The sequence below is a fragment of the Beta vulgaris genome, chromosome 1 (assembly GCF_026745355.1).
Source record: "Beta vulgaris subsp. vulgaris cultivar EL10 chromosome 1, EL10.2, whole genome shotgun sequence".
Classification (NCBI taxonomy): Eukaryota; Viridiplantae; Streptophyta; class Magnoliopsida; order Caryophyllales; family Amaranthaceae; genus Beta; species Beta vulgaris.
The window spans coordinates 28,761,900-28,782,955 of NC_079202.1; the positions used below are offsets into that span (position 1 = coordinate 28,761,900).

General features: G+C 35.5%; 2 protein-coding genes and 1 long non-coding RNA gene across 3 annotated transcripts; all 3 read left to right on the plus strand.

Moving 5' to 3' along the window:
• The first annotated feature begins 487 nt into the window (after positions 1–487).
• On the plus strand, positions 488–4,197 carry LOC130590497 (uncharacterized). The gene is made up of 2 exons (XR_008968402.1): positions 488–860; positions 4,042–4,197. It is a non-coding gene; the product is annotated as an uncharacterized LOC130590497 (long non-coding RNA).
• A 5,073-nt stretch (positions 4,198–9,270) lies between these two features.
• LOC125497582 (probable chlorophyll(ide) b reductase NYC1, chloroplastic) lies at positions 9,271–11,354 on the plus strand. Its single transcript, XM_057392964.1, has 3 exons — positions 9,271–9,831; positions 10,633–10,927; positions 11,019–11,354. Exons 2-3 carry the CDS (start codon positions 10,692–10,694, stop codon positions 11,317–11,319), a joined length of 537 nt encoding a protein of 178 aa, XP_057248947.1. The 5' UTR covers positions 9,271–9,831; positions 10,633–10,691; the 3' UTR covers positions 11,320–11,354.
• Positions 11,355–12,822: 1,468 nt separating this feature from the next.
• Positions 12,823–20,623, plus strand: LOC104884299 (cytochrome P450 78A7). The gene is made up of 2 exons (XM_010668924.4): positions 12,823–18,772; positions 19,736–20,623. Exons 1-2 carry the CDS (start codon positions 17,750–17,752, stop codon positions 20,348–20,350), a joined length of 1,638 nt encoding a protein of 545 aa, XP_010667226.1. The 5' UTR covers positions 12,823–17,749; the 3' UTR covers positions 20,351–20,623.
• Positions 20,624–21,056: the final 433 nt, after the last annotated feature.

The following is a 21,056-nucleotide window of genomic DNA, read 5'->3' on the forward strand; positions in this document are numbered from 1 at the left end:
AGTAGAGAGTCAAAAGATGATGGTAGAATGGAGGCTGGACACCTAATGTCTTGCGAGTTTGAGATTTTAATTTTCTTTAAAGAATTGTTTGCAAGTTTCGAGGACGAAACTTTTGATAAGGGTAGTAGTATGTAATAGCCCTGTTTTTAAGAGCGTTTATTTAAAAACTAATTTTAATTTTAATTAATTATTTTTTCGAATATTCCTATTTATTTTAGTTAAGAATTGAATATTTAATTCTGTCGTGTTTGCAATATATCTATTAGTTTAATTTTATGAAATCTTTGAATATATATTTGAATTTTAATGATTTGAATTAGTTTAGTGGTATTTGGGCAATAGTATTCAAATTTGGGTCCTTGTCTCATTTTGTTGTCGGTTGGAAGATTTGGGCAACAAACCCTTTGTCGGTTCATTCATAAACAAAAACCCAATTCCCCATTTTTTCATCTCTCGTACCTGAACACCAGACCCCGATAAACCCAAACCCCAACCCACCGTCCTCTTCTCTCCTGCGCATCTTCTCCTCTGCAGTCCGTCGGAATTTTTTTTTCCCCTTCTCGTCGGAGCTTGTTCTCCGCTCGTCGGTGCTGTGTGTTCGAGTCTTTCTCTCTCCTCCCTCGAGACTCTCTCTCTCGTCGCGCTTTTTGTTCGCGATTTTGCTGCTGCTCTCGACGCTGTTATTCGGTGGTGCTTCGCCACCACCGCACGTTGTCGTGCTGCTGCCGGTTGTGGTCATGGTGCCGTCAAGGTCGGTTTTTCCCTCCCCTGCTCGCGTTGTCGTTGTTGTTCTGCTGCCGCGGTCGACTTGCGCTGCTGCTGTCGCCACCTCGGTGTTGGTGGTACACCGAGTACCGAAGGTACTAACCCTAGTTATGAGTTATTACGGCTGTTATCAATTTTCAATTTGATTTCTAGTTTTGGAGTCAAATTATCAATTTGATTATGGGTTGTTGTTGTGTTGTGTTAGTACTGCTGTTATGAACCATAGTCATGAGTTGTTGTTGGTAGTTTTGTTATATTTTTGCCCTTGAATTGTTGGTGTTGTTGTGATGTGGTTGGGATATTGTTGTGGTGGTGGTGGTGGTTAGTGTTGCGATAATTATAGTTGATGTTCTGGATTAGTGTTGTGGTGAATTGATATATCAACTTGAATTGTATTTATGTTGGTTGATTGATCAAATATGGCACTTTGGTTGTGAATTTGGTTGTGACAAACTCAAATTGGAGTAGCTCCTTCACTTTATTAATAAACATAGTTGATTTGTTGTTGGTTGTGGTAAAGAAGTATGATTAGAAATTCTTAAGTTAGCTCAATAAAAGTTACTAGTTTCATTTGATTAATGGGAAGCTTTATTCTAGTTACATTAAATAGTGAGTTATACAATTAGATTAATATTCTTAATTAGAAATTGCCATTAAGATTTATGGGATGGTTTGTATTAACTAAGTTAGTCGAAATCAGTGGGAGTAGTTCCCGAGTATCATTAATGTTGTGGTGTTGATGATTGTTAACTAAGGAAATTGAACAAGTTGAGTTATGTGCGTCATTGAATTAATAGGATTTAAAAGTTATGACTTAGTAAGGGTAATGTAAGTTCCTTTGGTCCTAATGATAGTAGAATGTTGTTAATCTTTCTACGGTTATCGTATTGCCATGAATAGTAATAATTTTAGTTTATTGTTCTTGGTAAGTTAAAAGTATCACGATTAAGAAGTTCTTAATATATTATAGATTAGCCAATGACTATTTGTATAACTTTAAGAAGGAATTGGTTATGTCAGTTCAGTTAACTAAAGAAAGAAAAAGGATTAATTAAGTATTGATAATATCAAGGTTGTTAGAAGTAAACTCTATTGCAAGGTCCATCTCCTATTATAATCGAGTTAATGTGATGAGGGAATACCCTATAAACGGCTTAATGTAGTAAAGTTAGAACACTATTTATAATTTACTAAAAGGGAGTTGAGATGTCTACTCTTTTAGTAATACTTGCTAAATAAAGTTGGTAGTTCAGTACGCTATTCCTATGATGGTTATAAGGCAAAACATTATCCACTTCTTTGTTTCATGATTGAAAGTTGAGTTAATCAAGGTTAACTTGTAAGAGATTCAGTTTGATTTACTTTTAATAAAGGATGTGAGTTGGTTGGAGCTGGGAATAGTTCTAATATAATTGACCAATCTTGATGAAATGGAGAGTATTGAAGTAACTATCCTAGTAATGTTTCAAGGATGTGTTTTATAAAGAATTTCCGTTTAATGACTATAGATGGAGTAAAGTAATAAAGTCAGATTATCAGATTAGTATCTACTAGTTAATAATGGTGCTTGAGTTCAACTACGTAGTAACTATAAGTTCTGAAATACCTTAAAGAGGCCTCGAATATATATTTGAGTAGTACACTAAGGACATGAATTGGACTTGGCACTATGTGATTGTGAGTACACTATTGTGAGTGGATTCATCGTTGATTTTGTAATTAGTGTTTAACTAATAGTAACTACCTCATATTAATATTGTCTTAAGAACCTCAAGTTGGGATGTTTAAGTTAACACTCCCTAGTTAATTCTAGGTGAGAGACCTATTGCTAGTATGGTTGATGCTTGATAATCATTAGTATCATTATTGAGACGAGTCTACATAGATATTGGTAAAGTGAAAAAGAATATGAACTATCTATATGCAAGAGTATGTGATGTGTGGAATCAGGTTAGTAACTCTCGCTAGTTAAATCTAGCTGAGAGACCTATTGTCACTATGGTTGGGTATTTTACAGAATATGATTGGTTACTTGTGTGGTAAGTATGTTTTGTAATTGTAATTGAGTTGAATCGAAATTCATATCTATATTGGCCTCGAAATACTCAAGCGATTATAACTATCTAAGAAGAAGCTTTACTTGTTGTTCAATGATTGTCAAGGATTACTATAACTATGAATAGTTCTAAGAATGACGATTGAGTTATGAACGATAATCGAAAGGAATCTGAAAGGGGAAAGTAGCCTCATCTGAGTCGACGGATGAGGTGACATGAACAGTGCCCCATGGACTGTGAACCTTGGGGGCCCCACAGGGAAAACTGCCATTGCTCTGTGGGGCGATAATCGGGCGATATATCAGGTAATGTGAAACCTGTGGATGGCTGATGAAATCAGCGGAAAAATGTACTCCGGACTAGTCGCGGTTATTGGCCAAAAGTAAAGCAAATGGTTGGGTGACGACCCCCACTGTCGGAGTGTAAGCTTTGTCTCCTCCGCCGCGTTCTCTTTCCCCCTGGTTAAAAGAAAGTTATCTCAAGTTGTGAAAGTTATATCGATAATAGATTCCTGATAAGGGATCATATCGTGGTAAGTTGTTTCGATAATGAATTCCCGATAAGGAATTCTCTCAGGTAAGTCATGAATGTTTATTCAGTATATGAATACGAATATCGATATTGGTTTCCTGATAAGGAGGCATATCCTGGTAAGTGATACTAATGTTGGATTCCCGATAAGGAATCATATCTGTTATGTGGATTCCCGATAAGGAATCGTTATAGTGAAGTTATGATATTTATTGCTTGATAAGAGGTTGTTTATAGAATATAAGAAAGTGATTGATAGAGTATGAAAACATAAGTTTGGATTTCTGATAAGAAATTAATTAAAGGAAATAAAGTATATTGCTTATATCAAAGTTAGTAACCCAGATTCCTCATAAGGGATCGTGATTTGTTGAAAGGTTAACTAATCAGTTTCTATATAAGATATATCAGTTACAAGATTGTTTGGAGTTACGTTGTTGGGTTTACTTTTATGTAAATGACGATGTAGTAGAAAAAGGAACAATCAGATAAAGATGTATAAGTATGTTGTCAACATGAGTTGATGTGATGCATGTTATGACAATGTGATTATGTTGACTGCTGAGTCGTTTTCAAGTAAAAACCACCAAAGCATGTGTTATTCTTATTTACGGGTTTAGTACTCAGCTTTGCTGATGTGTGTACATTGTTTTGTCATTTCTGTGGCCTGTCACTTGGTGGGTGGCAGTATTTTAAATGTTTCAGGTTGAAGCCGTGAGTTATTCTTTTGCAAGTTGAAGCTGATACGAGATGATGCCGTATTATATTTGTTATTGAAGTGAGGACGCTCCACTTGTAATAGTTAATCGTTTAATTTCTATAATATATTTTCTTTATTTAAGAATCGCTAGCTAAGTGCTCCTGATTCTCTGCCGGTTGTTGCTCCGCGAAAGCGTTGAGATTGTTGAGCTTTGGGATTTGAAAATATTTTATTTATTAAAATTGTAAAAGGTTCATATTATTTTTCGCTTTAGCGTTGTCCTATTTTCAAAGGAAACTCTGCCGGATTTTCTGTAGAAATTCATGAGAATAGAGTCTGAGAATCAGAGCATAGTTATAATAGTTAATTTATTTGAATAGAGTTGGGAATTGAGTTCCACACTCTCCGATGTAGTTCGGTGAGTGTGATGGTAATAGTTCGGGTTGTCTCGACCAAAGTCGCTTTCGCTGTGCTTAATCCCCTGTAAGCTGGTCGGGGAAATCCGGGCTGTTACAGGGCCAACATCCTGAAGGCAATGGATAGATTGATCTTATGGAATGTGAGGCGGGTTAACGACCAACATAAGCATAAAGAGGTGAAAGCAGTAATTAATTAGAAGAATATTGGTTTTGTTGGCCTCCTGGAGACTAAGTTCAAAGCTCACAATATGGGTAAGCTTTAACTTAGTTCGTTTCAAGGTTGGTGTTTTACATCTAACTAATCATTTCATAAAGGGGGTAGAATAGCTATAGCATGGAATCCTAAATAATTTCATGTTAATATATATTGTGGCTTGCTTTAGTTAGATGATTTATTATATCAAATACAATCCATGAATGGAACATCTTTTGCTTGTTCTATTATATATGCTGCAAATGATGCAATTGTTAGACAATTGGCTTGGTAGGTCCTTGAAAAGCTAGCTATGCAAATGAATAAGCCATGGATTATTGTGGGGGACTTAAACTGTGTCATGTGTACTAAGGAAGGTTTATTGTTTATAACATAATGGTGTGTCAAGACTTGGTGAGACACTATGGTAGGAAGATTGTAAAAGAAAGTTGTATAATGAAGTTAGATGTGAAAAAAGCATATAACACCATTGACTTGGAATTTATTGAAGAGATGATGTATGCTTTAAAATTACCTGATAAGTTTATTAAGCTTGTTATGGTGTGTGCTAGGACCCAAACTTTCTCTCAGGATAAATGGCTCACTTAATGACTTCTTTAGATCTAAGAGAGGGTTGAGACATGGGGATCCTATCTCCCCCTTGCTCTTTATCCTATGTATGGAGTATCTGTCAAGGTTGATGCAGAAGTTAGACACTCATGCTCACTTCCAATATCATCCAAGGTGCAAGCAGATCAAGCTGAACCACATGATCTTTGTTGATGAGGTAATCATGTGTTGTGCTGGTAATTTTCCTACAGTTTATAGTATTCCCCAAGCCTTTAAGTCATTTTCTTCCTCTTCTGTGTTGTAAATCAGTGAGAGTAAATCATATTTTTATATTGCTAGAGTGAGTCGGGATGTCATTCAAAGAATCAAGAATGTGTATGGCTTTAACCATAGCAACCTTCCTTTCAAGTATTTGGGAGTTCCTATATATTCAAGGAAGATCACAATTGCACAGTGTAATGGGATCATTGAGAAGAGGGGGGGTTCAAGGTATGTAGTAGAACGAATCTATCTTATGCTGCCAGACTTCAGCTTATTAACTCAGTTTTATTGAGTATACACATCTATTGGGCTCAGATATTCATAATGCCCAAGTCCATCCTCAAGGTAATAGAAAACATCTGCAGATATTTTTTATGGGTTGGGGAGCAAGGGAGCAGGAAGTCTATGGGGTGGGGAGCAAGGGAGTAGAAAGTCAGGTAATGTGGCTTGGCAAAAAGTTTGCACCCCAAGGTAAGAAGGTCGACTAGCTTTGAGACAGATTCAAAGTTAGACCAAAGTTGTTCTTGCTAAGTATGTATCGACAATTCATACAAAGCAAAACAAGTTGTGGGTGATATGGGTTCATGAAGTGTATATTAAAACCCAACAATGGTGGGAGTATGAACTACCACATGATTGTTGTTAGTACTGGAAACAAGTGTGCAAATTAAGAACGAGATCAAGATGATTTATACTCACCAAGAATTCAGAGAGATGTCTAAGTTCAGCATCGAGAGTATATACTAGAAGATGAGAGAGAGAAACGAATTGATTCATTGGGAAACATTTATTTGGAATATATTGGCTATTCCAGAACCTGTATTGGTAGGTTGGTTGACAATGCATCAAAGAATCAGAACAGTAGAGAAACTTGTCCAGTTGGGTGTTATTGATTTTAATAGGCCGGTGATGTTGTGTGATACTGATATTACGAGTCATAACCACCTTTTCTTTGAATGTAATTATGCAAAAGAATGTCTGAAGATAGTTTAGGGGTGGCTAAATCTAAACTCTATACACAATCTTTTCCAGAGAAAGATTCTTTTTATTTAGAAAAGCACAAGAACTGGGGTCCATAAAAGAATTTTGGTTGTTATGTTCACTGGGCTGGTTTACCTATTATGGTGGGCTCATAATGAAGCTGTTTGGAACCAAGTTGTTTGGAGACCTGAGGTTGGCTTTAGAAAGGTTGAAAGAGCAGTTGGAGATGAGGGTGAAAATAGTACTTCTAATGTGTTCTTGTGATGAGTTGTTTGTATAACCTGTTATTAGCTTTTCTCTTCTTTTGAGGGGGCCAACCTAGTTAGGCTGTTCAGAGCATGAAAACTCTTTAGGTTGTAAATTATTTTTAGTGATTTATACTAATACTTAGCAAAACAAAAAAAAAGAACTCCTTCAATAGCTTGTCTTACTGAAGAACATCTAACACTGCTACAATAACCTCTAACCCTACAATATCCCAACTATCCTTGTAAAAAACAAAGTACCAAATCCATAAGGACCAGGCGCCTTACCACTAGGAATAGAAAATAAAGCATTCTTTACTTCCTCCCTTATATAAGGAGCACCTATAATTTCTATGTATTATTTATTAACCACATAACCATCTTGAATAATTTGCCTGACAACATGAACCCTATTTAAGTGACTGGGGTCCAACGAAAAAGAAGTATAAAAAGATATGAAGCCATCCGGAACTTCCTCAGTCTTATCAATCCGATTCCTTACATATCATGAATACTATAAATATAATTTTTCACTATTCTGGCTTTAAGACTTTGGTGGAAAATTGTTGTATTCTCATCTCCTGCTCTTATCCAGTCCTTTTTTTTGCTTTTTGCCTTAAGAAATCCATATAAATTGTATGCTTGGCATGATACTAATCAGCACACATGTATTGATACGCTTTCACATCGGCAGCTTCAACATTAGAAAAACCAGTTTTATTAAGCTATTTCAAAGCAGTCTTAATATTCTTCAATTTAATGACAATCACATACATTTTAGTCACCATGGTATCACCATTCCAATAATTCTATTATCCCACTAATCGGAGAAGATTTTCACATTGTGAAATATTTAATAGGTTTCCTCCCTCCAGCATTCATGGAATATACATTAATTAATCCAGTTGAATGATCGAATTATCCTTCATTCATGAAACATACATCAGCTAAATAATAGAGCTCTTGCCAAGCAATATTAACAAGCACTCTATCTAACTTAGAGAACACTTTGTTAACACCCTTCTGCTCGTTATTCCAGGTGTACATGTTCCTTGTGTTTTTAATGTCGTCTATAAGACAATACATACAACCTACTATATCCACCATTTTTGTCTATCTAACAACGACCCCTATTCTTTCTTCAACGGGCATATCTTGAGTGTAGATTGCCCTCAAATCCCTCAATAACTCCTTTCGTTTACTACTATCGTTGAAAATATAGATGAAGGTAAAATAAAAACTTTTCATACCACTTACGGGAACAACATAGCAATGCACAAACTGACTAGAAGCAGCTATGATATTAACATGAAAACAACCAGGTTTTCAAGCAATGGTTATTCTACCACCCTCATGATAATTAAAATTTTACGAAAAACACAAATTTGCAAAAAGTCTTTGATGAAGATTACCAAGGTTAACAATCCTTACCTTATGCTCCAGGAGTCCCACTAGTCTTGCTACATACTTATGAAGAAAATTACTCACATTAGTCTGCTTTTTGACTGCATTTGAGACCCCTAACATTCTAGCTCAAAATTCCATCGATTAACAGTGAGAATGTCATCCCCCCCTCCTCCACTATTGCGGCACCATGTTCATTGCCACTCTTCTCAACTACTTGCTTCTCCCTTTTCTCCCGGTCCATTTCATCCACAGCAAGAGCATATAAAGTATTATTAGCCTGAGATCGCTTTGCATGAGATACTCTTACCTTTATAGGCAAAAGAGATCTTTGAAATCCCTCCTTATATACTTCTTCCACCTCTCGAGGTCTTGGACCTTCCCGAACAATTGGTTTCATAGGTTGTTTAAGAACCCAGGCTTTGTCAATTTTCACCTTCATGCATTCTAAACACATATGCACAAGCATCGTAAAATTATCACAATGCTATAGCTTCCATTCATACTACACCCTTACTACAGTCATTTCCCCATGTTTATTCATGAAATGCAAATAATCAGGTAATTTCTAATTCATGGCAACCTCAACTAAGATTCTTGCATATTCACATTTGTCTCGATTTTTTTTGGCATCATCTCTTTTCAGCGGACGACCTATTTGACTCCCAATCTTGAATAACGCCTTCTCTTCCCAATATTTGATGTTCAACATAAGTTGCACCCTAATAGGAAAGGATTTAAGCTCCTCCTTCTCCATGTCCATTTCAGCATTCCATGGTTTCATTATCAATGGTTTTCCCATGAGATTTATCTCCATATTTCCTTTCCATGGCTACAATGCACGATACGATATCGTGCACCAAGAGGAAACTTGGAGATGATATTAGTATTTTATCTCTTGAGAACGAAACTTGTGAGGAATCTTTCAGTGTTGGGAATGAGATGATCTCCGGTATATTCTTCATCATCTCTAGAACTCACTAGTGGAAAAAAATGCTTTTGCTACTTATCAATTGCTTCGGTTAGTTTAAAAACGGAGCACTTAGTCCAGCCTTTTTTTTTAAAAAAGAAAATTTATGACTAGTGCTTCGGTGGATGTGACTAACCGAAGCCCTTGAGGATTGGGGATTCATAAAACCCAACCATTCATTTTCACCCGCGTACACTGTTTCCCCTCCTCTCTCTCTAGCTCTTCCTTCTCTCACAAATTTCATGAAAAAATTGAAACCCTAACCCTATTCCTTGTTCGTGAATCGCACCACCACCATGGATGAGAACTCAAAAGTCGTCTATGGTGGCATTTTTCTGCTAAAACCATTGCCAACGACACCGCCTGAACAAAACCCTAACCGTAATTATTACTCCTTGTCCTTTGTGTTGTCGTCGTTCTTCTATATTGCCGTATCTATCCTCTCTCTCTCTCTTCTTATATTGAGATATCTTCTTTTTCTCTCTTCTCCATAAAATTCTCCATTTCAAAACCCTAGCGAAGAAAAGTGCTTCCAATTTTGCTACAATGACGGCAACTTAGGAACAGATTGTTGAACCTGCGGAGCAAGAAGAACTGATTACTGAACTTACGGAGCAATAGTTGCTCTGCTATGGCGTCGGATGATACTCCTACGGAAGAGATTCACGACGCTGAAGAAGCTAGAGGAAAAGCGAAGAAGCGGAATTATACTCATCCTCCTTATATTACTTTGAGGTAACCGAGATTAAATGTTGCATAATGTTTGAATTATGCGTTATTTTTTTTTGGATTTTCGATCAGATTTTTTGCTGTTCATTTTCGATCTGCTAGTGATGGTTTGTGTAAGATCAAGCTCAAAGGGAGTTCTTTTCAATTTCCTAATGTTCTGCATTTTTGTCACTCTAATCTTAGTCTGGTGAATTCCAGTTTTCTGCATTAAACTTTGGATTTTACTTATACATTTGCTTCAATTACCTAATGTTTTACTTGTTTAATTTTTTTTGTTACATTCCGTTATTATTGAAGGTTGCGAGAGAAATTTTTGAGTGATCTGCAATTGGATTCAGCAAATGAAAGTATGATTGAGTTACTGTCGAGTAATTTTCAGTAATTCTTAAGTAATTTTGAGTAATTATGTGGTATTGGCTGTCTCGAATATTAGTTTTTGCATTTCAATTTTATCTGTTAATCCTGTGACGGATTGAATTACATTTGTGCATTATGAGGCATGTTGTTCAATGTTGATGAGTGTGTTCTAAAATGTTTTTTGTGGAAAGTTCTCTATAGATCTTTGTGCATAATAGTGTGTATTGTATGATTCTAGACTAAAAGTTACATGTCAATAGATACATTGTAAATAGGTTGCTCTACATGTCGAGTGATACTTTGTAACCATGAAGAGTAATGGTGTCATTCTATTAACTAGATTTCAATTGTCAGGTTACATTTCTTTTACATGTGATACATATGCTTCAAATACCTCATAGTTCAAGGAATTCTTATGGGCTAATTCTATAATATTTTCATGATGTAAAGGTGGTGGAATGTAGGACTTGATCTGGTATAGTTGGCTTGGAAGAGTTATAATTGGGACTATGATAGGGGCTAAGATGGTTATGGACGAGCATAGCCGAGCGGGTGCAAGGAATGTTGTAATAACTGGGAGCTCCTGTGCCTTTGTTTTTCACATGGTTATTTTCATGATTTTTTTTCACATGCCACTTTGTTATTCTTACTCTCTCATTTTATGGTGCAGTACTAGGGGACTTGGTAAAGCACTTGGTAGAGAATTTCTTCTTTCTGGAGATCGAGTGGTTGTAACGTCATGCAGGTTGTGTACTGGAAATTAAGCATCATCATATTATTATTTAAAAAATATTTTTCAAAAATTTAAACTCACGCTGCACTCTCTTTTGTGGCAGTGTTGATTATGTGAATACAACTGTCAAAGAGCCTGAAGAAAATCTAAGAGAAATGGAAGCTATAAATGGTAAAAGTCTGGGATATGCGAAAGTGATAGGCATACCAAGTGATGTTTGTGACCCTGATGATGTGAGGAAGTTAGCTGATTTTTCTGTAATTGAACTTGGCTCAGTTGACATCTGGGTGAGTAATGTCCTCTTACTAATAAGCATAAACACAAGTATATCACATGTTTTGTATCACACGTTTTGCATGATGTATGCTTGTGGTCTGACATTGTACTTTGAACAAGTTGGTTAATGGAAAAAAAATGACTCATCTTGACAGCGGATGTGTGTTTCTAGCTTTAATCTCAGTGAGCACAAGATAATTAACGTTGATTTATAAGTTCAGTTTTGAATACACAACTATAGGAATGAATTGCTTAATTGTTTTGTTGAATGGTTTCCTAGAATTGTTCTGAACTTTTAATTGAATTGCTCCAGAACTTTCTGACTTATATTGCTCATATTGGATGCACTAAACTTGTATAGTAGGATCATCATTAATACTGCAGAAAAAAAATTATTCGGCACTTACTGTCATGTTAAAGATTCAGTATAATTTGCTACCTTTAACCTTTGCTATGTAGTGCTATATTATTAGAATACATATTAAGTGGACACTTGTTATTTCATAATAGAATGAGAAATATGTTTTAACTCAACAAATTTTATAAGCTAGCGGATGAGTCAGAACTTAAGTGAATTTATTGAAAATTAGCATAACGTATATTTCATTTTCAATCATATAATCATTCATGCGGCTAGTAGGGGATTTATTAGAGTGATTACTTTGTCATTTCATAGGCTTTTCATTATAAATGTGGTCTAATATGTAAAAAGGAGCTGCATTTATGCTTTACTTCCTTTAATGTGTTCTAATTTAATAGATCGAGATCTGATTTCCTAAACTTAGCTTTCCTTGCTGGTTACTGCTTGAAAACTAGATACGGAGTGCTGTATATTGATATGAATGAACTCAAAGAAGGTATTTTGGTGCATGTTGACTTCCCCTTTGTCTTTTTGTGTTTTTTTTTCCCACCAACTTTGTAATAGCACATGAGATTATTTGGCCCAACTTCCTCTTTAACTTTTTCTTTACTCAAATTGAATCCTTTGTCTTCATATTAACATTAGTCCTTTTGGCTTTGACTGACTCGTACTCTCTATTTCCTTGTAGTTATTCTTGATCTTTAAACAACCTATACAAAAATAATACACTTTTTAAGTAAATTGTTCATTAAAATTATAAAATGAAAATAAACTACTCTCTATTTAAGAATAGTAAGTTATAACATAAAAATAAAAAATTAAAGACAATTATAAAGCTAATATTAGGGACTAAAACTATAGACTATGGTGCACTTATCACTTTCCCTCTCAAGGATTTTTTTGCAACCTTTTTATACTCGATTCTTCTCCTTAACTTTCCTAGAATTTTAATATGCTTCTTCTTCTACCCTTTACTTGGTTTTTTCAACAGTAGACTATTTGTTTATTTGCTTAATTTTGGCGACTTTTGGGTTGTCTAAGCTATCCAATCTTATTCCTTCTATGAATTTTTTCGTTACTTGAACTATCGTCTTGCGACTTGGATTGGACCTAAGGAGACGATGGTCGGCGGTGAGTGAGACTTGGAGATTGCATCTTCTACTTAGAGTATCACAAGGTAACTAGCTTTATTTTATGAGTTTAATTTAGAGAAAGGTTATATATTCGTGTTAGGTTGAGTAGGATAATGATTTTATGTTTTACTATGTATATATATCTTATGTTCAACTATGTTATGTATTGGTGTGGGTGGCATTGCTTACACAATTGTAGTTTTCCTATGCTTGCACAATTGTAGCCAGTTGAATACTCCTTTGGTTGTGGCTTGCACCTGTAGAATTTAATACAGAACTCATGATCTGGCTTAATTTATGCTGAACTCTGAATGACACCTACATACAGTTTTCTATATTCTTATTAGTTATTACTTGCAGTTATATGGATTAGATTAGCAGGGGATGATGCATGGTCTACCTAGCTTACTTTGAGTTCAGTAAACTTCGAGTGTGTCTTGCACCAATCATTGTGGTGTACTGGTGTGAGATATATTAGCTTTTTTTTACATGTAGGAATGCAATACTTGTGTCTAACTGATGTCCAATATAACTCACATTTTATGATGAACTTTTTCGGTGTTGTACTTGTATTGTCATTTTTGTTTGCTATTCTATGATCCTTTGAAGGTTCTTGCCAACTTAATGATCATCTGCTAAATTCAGAAAGACTGAAGTCAATAGATAATAGGATGCTCGACTTCTGATCTGATGTCATATATACCCAAAGGACTAAAACATTTGAAGTAACCAACCTATTGTTTGAGTAATGATGTAAAAGATTTAAAGTCAACCATGTCCCAATGAGACACATCAAAAAAAAATTATTGTTATTCTCTCGTTCTGCTTATATGCTTGCTTATTATTCCAACTAATGTTGTTGTTGTTGTTGTTGTTGTATGCTTGCTGCTGTACAACAACAACATTTTTTTTATTAAAAAAAAATACTTCAAGTGCTCCGGTTGCTAGGAAAAAATCGGAGCACTTGATTCACAAGTGCTCCGGTTTTCTCTTATAAACCGGAGCACTTGAAGTATTTTGAACATAAAATTCACATGTGCTCCAGTTTTTAAGACAACCGGAGCACTTGTGAATCTAAGTGCTCGGGTTTTCAACCGGAGCACTTGATAAATACTCAAGTGCTTGTATGGGGTGTGCTACGGGTCAAATACGGAGCACTTGTATGATTTTTAATCGGAGCACTTGATGTTTTTTCCACTAGTGACTTTATTATCGCACTGGTGTGGGGTCACTTTCTTGCAGTGAGCTCCATTATTTTGACGCCTTTAATAAAAGTTCCATCATCTTTGATTGTGTGATGAAGGAGATCAGAGAAGGCAGTAAGTGTTGGGAGAAAGAGGCAGAGCATAGAGGTGAAGTATGGTTAAGGTGGGCCCCTAGCTAGTGATAAATGAGAAAGAAAGTATTTTGGGGAGGTTTTAGAAGTGGTTAGAGGACAAACACTAAGGGTTGATCAAAAAATGATATGGAAAAAAAATTCAAAATGATATAAAGCATATTAATTATGGCATGAACCAGCTTTAAAAATGAAATAAGGTAGTCTAAAAATGATGTATATTAATGATGATTGCATAAAACAAATGTAAAATTGAAATGAAACACTTCCAAAATGATATGAAAGATACTAATAGCGACGTACAATGTTTTTATAAACGACATGTAACATTTAGATTGCACATATAAGATTTTGTTACACAATATAAGTAATTGTGTAACATGTTACATCCAAGATGAACACTTCTTAATATTTTTTTCTCTAAAACTCACTCCTGTGATAAAGTAACCATTTTTGCATTTGTTTAACATTTATTATACATTTAATTGATGGCGTTGTATGCGACTAGTGAATATTTGTGTAACTTCATCTGACTGGTAGATACAATGCCTCAAATGGTTTGTAACAAAATTTATTATATCTTATGAAAGGGATTTTATTTTGGGTAATGTTATATGTAGCCCTTAGGGCTACATATAAGCATTAAATACATTTCTTTAAATGGAAACACTTTAAGAATTCAAGACATATTTTCACATCAATTGAGGTAATAAATGCTTGATTTAATATTTTATTTCCATTTTAAGCACCTTATACATAGCCCTAAGGGCTATGTATATCATTTTCCTTTTATTTTTACTACTTTTACTCCATTTCAACTTACACAATATGAATTTTACATTTATCTATGCAAAAATTTAACCTTTAATATATTGAGTTACCTAAATGTAAAAGTTATAAAAAATTATGGCTTTCTAACCAAATACCACTGACAAATTTTTTTATTCACCAGATATCCCAACTTTTTTTCGAATTCACCATATATCCCCGACTTTCTAAAAAATACATCTAAATTCCCTCAATGATTTATGATGTTTAACTCTAATAGTCATTAACCCTAATTAACCTTGAAAAATCGTAAAAACCCTAATTAACCTTAATTAAATCTAAAAATGTTAAAACCCTAACCAGTCCTAAAAACCTTAACTACCCCTAACCCACCCCCATCCCACCAGCCCCAACCCCAACAACTCCAACCCCACCAATCCGATCCCCTCCCTCTCCCCTCCGCCTCCGCATTTCCCTTTATCGCCGCTGTCGTTGCACCTCACCCTTCCGACCACACCCCAGTCCGCATCCACCCTCCCGGTCAAATCCCTCGTATCCCTCCTAGCCTCCCGAAATCCTCAGCCGCGCCTCCTTACTATGCGCTGATGTCTCTGTGATATTAGCGGTGGTGCTCTGTGTTTTGTTGTGCATAGGAGCTACGAGAGAGGGGAAGACAAGTCTATGGGGGAGGAGGCATGATTGCGTGGGCTGGGGGCTGGTGGGGCTCAGGTGGTGGTAGGGTCAGGTGGTGGGGCTGGGCTACGGGTTTAGGGATCGGAGTTAGGGTTACTTTGGGTTAATTGGGTTTAGTTAGGATTAATTAGAGTAACTTAGGATTGTTTAGGCTTAATGACTAACGAAGTTAACTGTCGTTAGTCATTAAGGGCATCTAGACGTATTTTTTAAAAAGTCAGGAGTATATGGTGAATTCGAAAAGAAGTTGGGGTATCCGGTGAATAAAAAAATATCTCATGGATATTTGGTGGAAAAACCGAAAAAATTAACATTTGAAAATAATTTGTCAAGAAGAACTCAATACGATTCTTCGATCATATCTAAATGTTCTATGTGTATAAATTATAACTAGTTTTTAGGCCCAGACTACTCCCCGAGTAATTATATCTTTCATTTATTAGTATTTTACTTTGAAATAATAACATCAAATATTACTTGGTTTAGTGGTGAAGACGTTGGTACATATGCTTGTGATCACGGGATCAAATCTTACCTAATGTATTTTCTTGCATAAAATGACATAAAACACTTTAACCGATGGCACCACGTAACATGCATCATTCCTTGCATACTAGTATAGATCACTAGTGGGGAAAAAATCCATTTGATGCGGTCGAAATCGAACCTACTGATGCGGTTTTGATCCGCATCAAGTAGTCTCGCAGCAGGTCGAAAATATTAACTGATGGGAATTGACCTAAGAATCGCATCAGATTGTCTAAAATAATGTCAAAAAACAAGTGTAGACCTGCAAGTTACAGGTCTGCACTACTACGTTTCATTTTAACCAACAACAACAATGTTACAACAACAAGAAAATTACAAAAATAAAACCAATGAAACATGCTACAATATTTATATCATTGCCAAAAAAATACAAATAAAACTAATGAAAAAAATTACAAATAAATGTATAAGTGAATTAATAACGGAAATCTAAACGAGAAAATGAGAAGAAAAACGAAAAATAAATGACAAAAAAAAACTAATAACAGAATAATAAAAACGAAAAAGAAATACAAATAAAATGAATAACAAAATAAAATGAATAACAAAATAAAAACGAAAATAAATTACACAAAGAACAAATAACAGAATAAAACGAAATTAAAAAAAAAAATTGAACGAAAATACTAGAAAACGAGAATATAAATGAAAAAAATAAGAAGAAATGAAATGAAAAAACTAGAGAAATTAAACGAAAAAGACTAGAGATATTAAACAAAAAATAGAGAAATTAAACGAAAAATCACTTGTTTCAGATCTCAATTCGCTTCGCGCTTCTTCCTTCGCGTTTGCTCCTTTTTCCTTTATGGGGGCTTCTTCCTTCGATCTTCTTTAATGGCGCTTCGTTCTTCGAGTTTCTTTAATGGCGCTTGTGGATTCGATTATTTAGGGTTCGATTGTTTCAAGTCTAAATTCGATTGTTTCAAGAGAAGAGTGTTAAGAGTTAGGGTGATGAGGAGTTAGACTGGTGGCGTGCGTGAGAGTGGAGAGAGAGAGAGAGAGAGAGAGGAGTGTTAGGGTTTGGAGGAGGGAAAAGTAAGGAGAATTTTGAGAGATTGCGGTTTTGATCCGCATTCAGCGTTCTTGCATGGGCCGAATTCAGCATGCTAGGCCAAGGACTTTTGAGAGATTGCGTGCTGGGCCATCCGAGTTCAGCGTGCTGGGCCGAGGATTTTGAGAGAAAAATAACAAAAATTTGATGGGGTCCTTTGAGTTGCATCATATTTTTGAAAAACCGCATCAGTGCTTTTAATCTAATGCGGTCCACAAGAGGACTGCATCAAATTGTCATACCAACTTTCCATCCCATTTTTAATGTTGATTTTCGCATGCGATTTTACAAAAACTGCATATGTTACTAAGTAATAGATAAGATTTTTCCACTAGTGGATAATGATAAAAATGAAATATGTGAATCAGGTAACCAGAAAGAGTATGTACATTAAAGAAAAAGTAACACAATAAATGTTTGTTTCGAACCAATGAGGAATAGTTATTTCATATTCTTTTCTCGATCACCATGTTACATATATAGTTTTACATGAATATGTTAGAATATTGTTCTCCTCCCAAGTGACCCTAATCACATCCTCGTTCTACCTTTAAGGCCTATATATAAGGAGACCAGTAGTGCTGTCTCCCTCCCTCACCTCACTACTTTCTACTCGTTTTCACACTCTCTCTCTCTACATTTCTCTTTCTCTCTCATACCTTGAAAAATGGCAGCAACAATCACAAGTGATGAAGCACTTTGGTTACTTTTTAGCCTACCACCAATCATCACCTCTGATAACATCTTAACTGTTTTAACAAGTTTGCCTTTTTTTGCCATCCTTGTTGGACTCGTTACGTTTGGTCTATTTTCATGGGCCCTCTCTTCACCAGGTGGGCCAGCCTGGAAAAAGGGCCGGACCCAAATGGGCCGTGTGCCAATCCCGGGCCCACGAGGCCTTCCCATCTTTGGCAGCTTATTCACTTTGAGTCACGGCTTGGCTCACCATACCTTAGCCTTCATGGCTCAATCTCGAGCCAATAAACAGCTTATGGCTCTAAGCCTCGGCTCAACCCCTGTGGTTGTGACCTCCGACCCTGAAATCGCCCGTGAGATTTTAACATCGCCTCATTTTGCTGATCGTCCGATCAAACAGTCGGCTAAGCAGCTTATGTTTAGCCGAGCCATCGGGTTCGCCCCGAGTGGAACCCATTGGAGACTCCTTAGGAGAATAGCTGCCTCACACTTATTTTCCCCTAGACGCATTTCAGCCCATGAAGGTGGGCGGATGTTAGAGTGCGCCTCTATGGTTAATACTATTTTTAACGAGCAAGTTTTGCATGGGGTTGTTTCTGTAAGGAGACATCTCCAAGCAGCTGCCCTTAACAATATAATGGGGAGTGTGTTTGGAAAAAGATATAATTTTAAAGGGGAAGGGAATATGATAGGCGACGAGGCGAAGGAGTTGGATGAGGTTGTTAAGGAGGGTTTTGAGTTGTTGGGAGCGTTTAACTGGAGTGATCATTTGCCCTGGTTGAGGCATATTTGTGATCCTTCTAGGATCATTGACCGATGCACTGCCCTTGTTCCTCGTGTTCGAAAATTAGTAGGGAAAATCATTAATGAACATAGAGAACGACGGATCAATAATGGTGATTATTCATCTGAAAATTCTGACTTTGTTGATGTGTTACTCTCTTTGGATGGTGAAGAAAGGCTAGAAGAGGATGATATGGTCGCCGTTTTGTGGGTATGTTCATATTTCATGCAATAATAGGCTTATCCTAAAATGTTTTCTAAATAAGTCTTCCACGTTTGTCGAAAAAAAAAGTATAGAACTAAATTAATCAATAAGTTTTTATTTATAGTGTGTTAGTATTGTTTTTTTAATTTCCACTTAACTACCGTAGTTAGATGGAAATACTAGCAAAATAATACAGTATCAATTTCCAATATATAGTTAGTAGTACTTCTTCAAATATTATAAGCTGTAGCACTTCTTTCCAACACATCATTTTCACTAATATATTTAGTTATTTCAAGTCAAAATTATAAAAAGTTGATATTTTAAAAATGTACATTGAGCTAAATGTAATATTATACATATTCACTTCGTTCCTTATTGATATGTCTAGTTGGAATCTTGGCACTATTAGGAATAACATATAATAATCTTCCAATGTTTTCTGAGTATAAAAGATAAAAAAGTAGTTATATGCGATCTTGTTTGATCGTCTCATTTTAACACTTTGATAATGTCAAATTTTTATAATCTTAGCAAATACGTAAATATATGTCGTCATATATAATCAAAAATCTGCATTCACAAATGTGCAAATCAAACTAGGAACATCAATAAGGAATGACGAAAAGGGTACTAAAATGTGATTGATAGATTATTTAAAAAATTTCCGATGAACGTTAATTTCAAAAAAATAGTGCAACAATCAAAGCATTGTAATTATTTAAAAACAAAATTAGTTTATGTTTTAAGATTCAAATTGAGAGAAATGTTTGCAATATACACGACATATCAGTATTTATATCCTATGGTTTTTTTACTTCAAATAACATTAACATATGTTAGTCATTTTGCTAGGTTTTTTTTTTTTTTTTTTTTTTTTTTTTTTTTTTTTTGAGGAAACATTTTTGCTTGGTTTTTAATGCAGCTATAAACATGCAAATGCACACTAACATTGTTCGTATTATGTAGGAAATGATTTTTCGTGGAACAGACACAATTGCACTGCTAATTGAGTGGATCCTAGCCGAACTAATATTGAACCCAAAGGTGCAATCCAAGCTACAAAATGAGATCAGCAACGCCATGGCAAATGGAGCTACAAACTCTACCATAGCCAAGTTACCATACCTACAAGCCGTGGTAAAGGAAACCCTACGCCTGCACCCTCCAGGCCCACTTCTATCCTGGGCTCGACTGTCCATAACTGATGTTAACCTTACCAATGGCATGGTGGTACCTAAAGGAACTACCACAATGGTTAACATGTGGTCTATTACTCATGATGCTAATATATGGGACAATCCTAAGCTTTTTAAGCCAGAAAGGTTTTTAGAAAATGTTGCATGTGGTATAGACGTTGATGTTAGAGGTAGTGACCTTCGACTTGCCCCTTTTGGGGCAGGTCGCAGGGTTTGCCCTGGAAAAGACTTAGCGCTTGTGACAGTGAGCCAATGGGTGGCAATGTTGGTTCACAACTTTAAGTGGATTCCACATGAGGCTCAACCTGTTGTTCTTAGTGAAGTTTTGAAGCTGTCTTGTGAAATGAAATACCCACTTTTAGCCGTGGCTATTCCAAGGAATTGATACGCGTAAAAAAATATATAGTAAAGTACAATGATCTACTACCCTTTAATGTGTTATTACGTTACACGATATACAATATAGTTTGCATGGAAATGATGCCTGGAATACTTTATAGCACCGTTATAGATATGTCAACCTCGAAGTGTTGTGTTATGTAAGCGTGTGAAGTGTGTACTTTCTTTTTATATAAAAATGTCAGTCTGGTTTGATGTGCAAGTGTAATACCCAATAACTATCGATAATAAAAGTTTTGTTGTGAAGCATATGTTTGAACTTTTGGTCTTGTGCTTGGCTGCTGTTCATACCTATGTATTGGCCACATTCATGATCTCTAGTAGTCAATTGAGAAAAAGTGCTTCGCTATTTAGGCTTTTCTTTGAGGAAGATACAATACTATTCAAGTATCAGAATAATAATATTATTCTTAATTTTCAACTTCAATTGCTAATTTTGTTTTTCTTCAAAATTTATCTGATTTTGCAAATATGAAAACTAAACCATCTAGAAATAGAAAGAAAACGCAATATCAAATTTGAGTAATTTAGAAGTGTTTGTTTACGTCTGATAGTTTATCCACAGTTAAAAGTCAGTAAAGAACTAGAAAAAATATTTGAACAATCCTAGGGCTATTATTTAGAATTCATTTTCTCTTTAAATAGTAATATTATTATGTAAGTCAACTTCTTAAATCGTTCAAGCTAAGGGA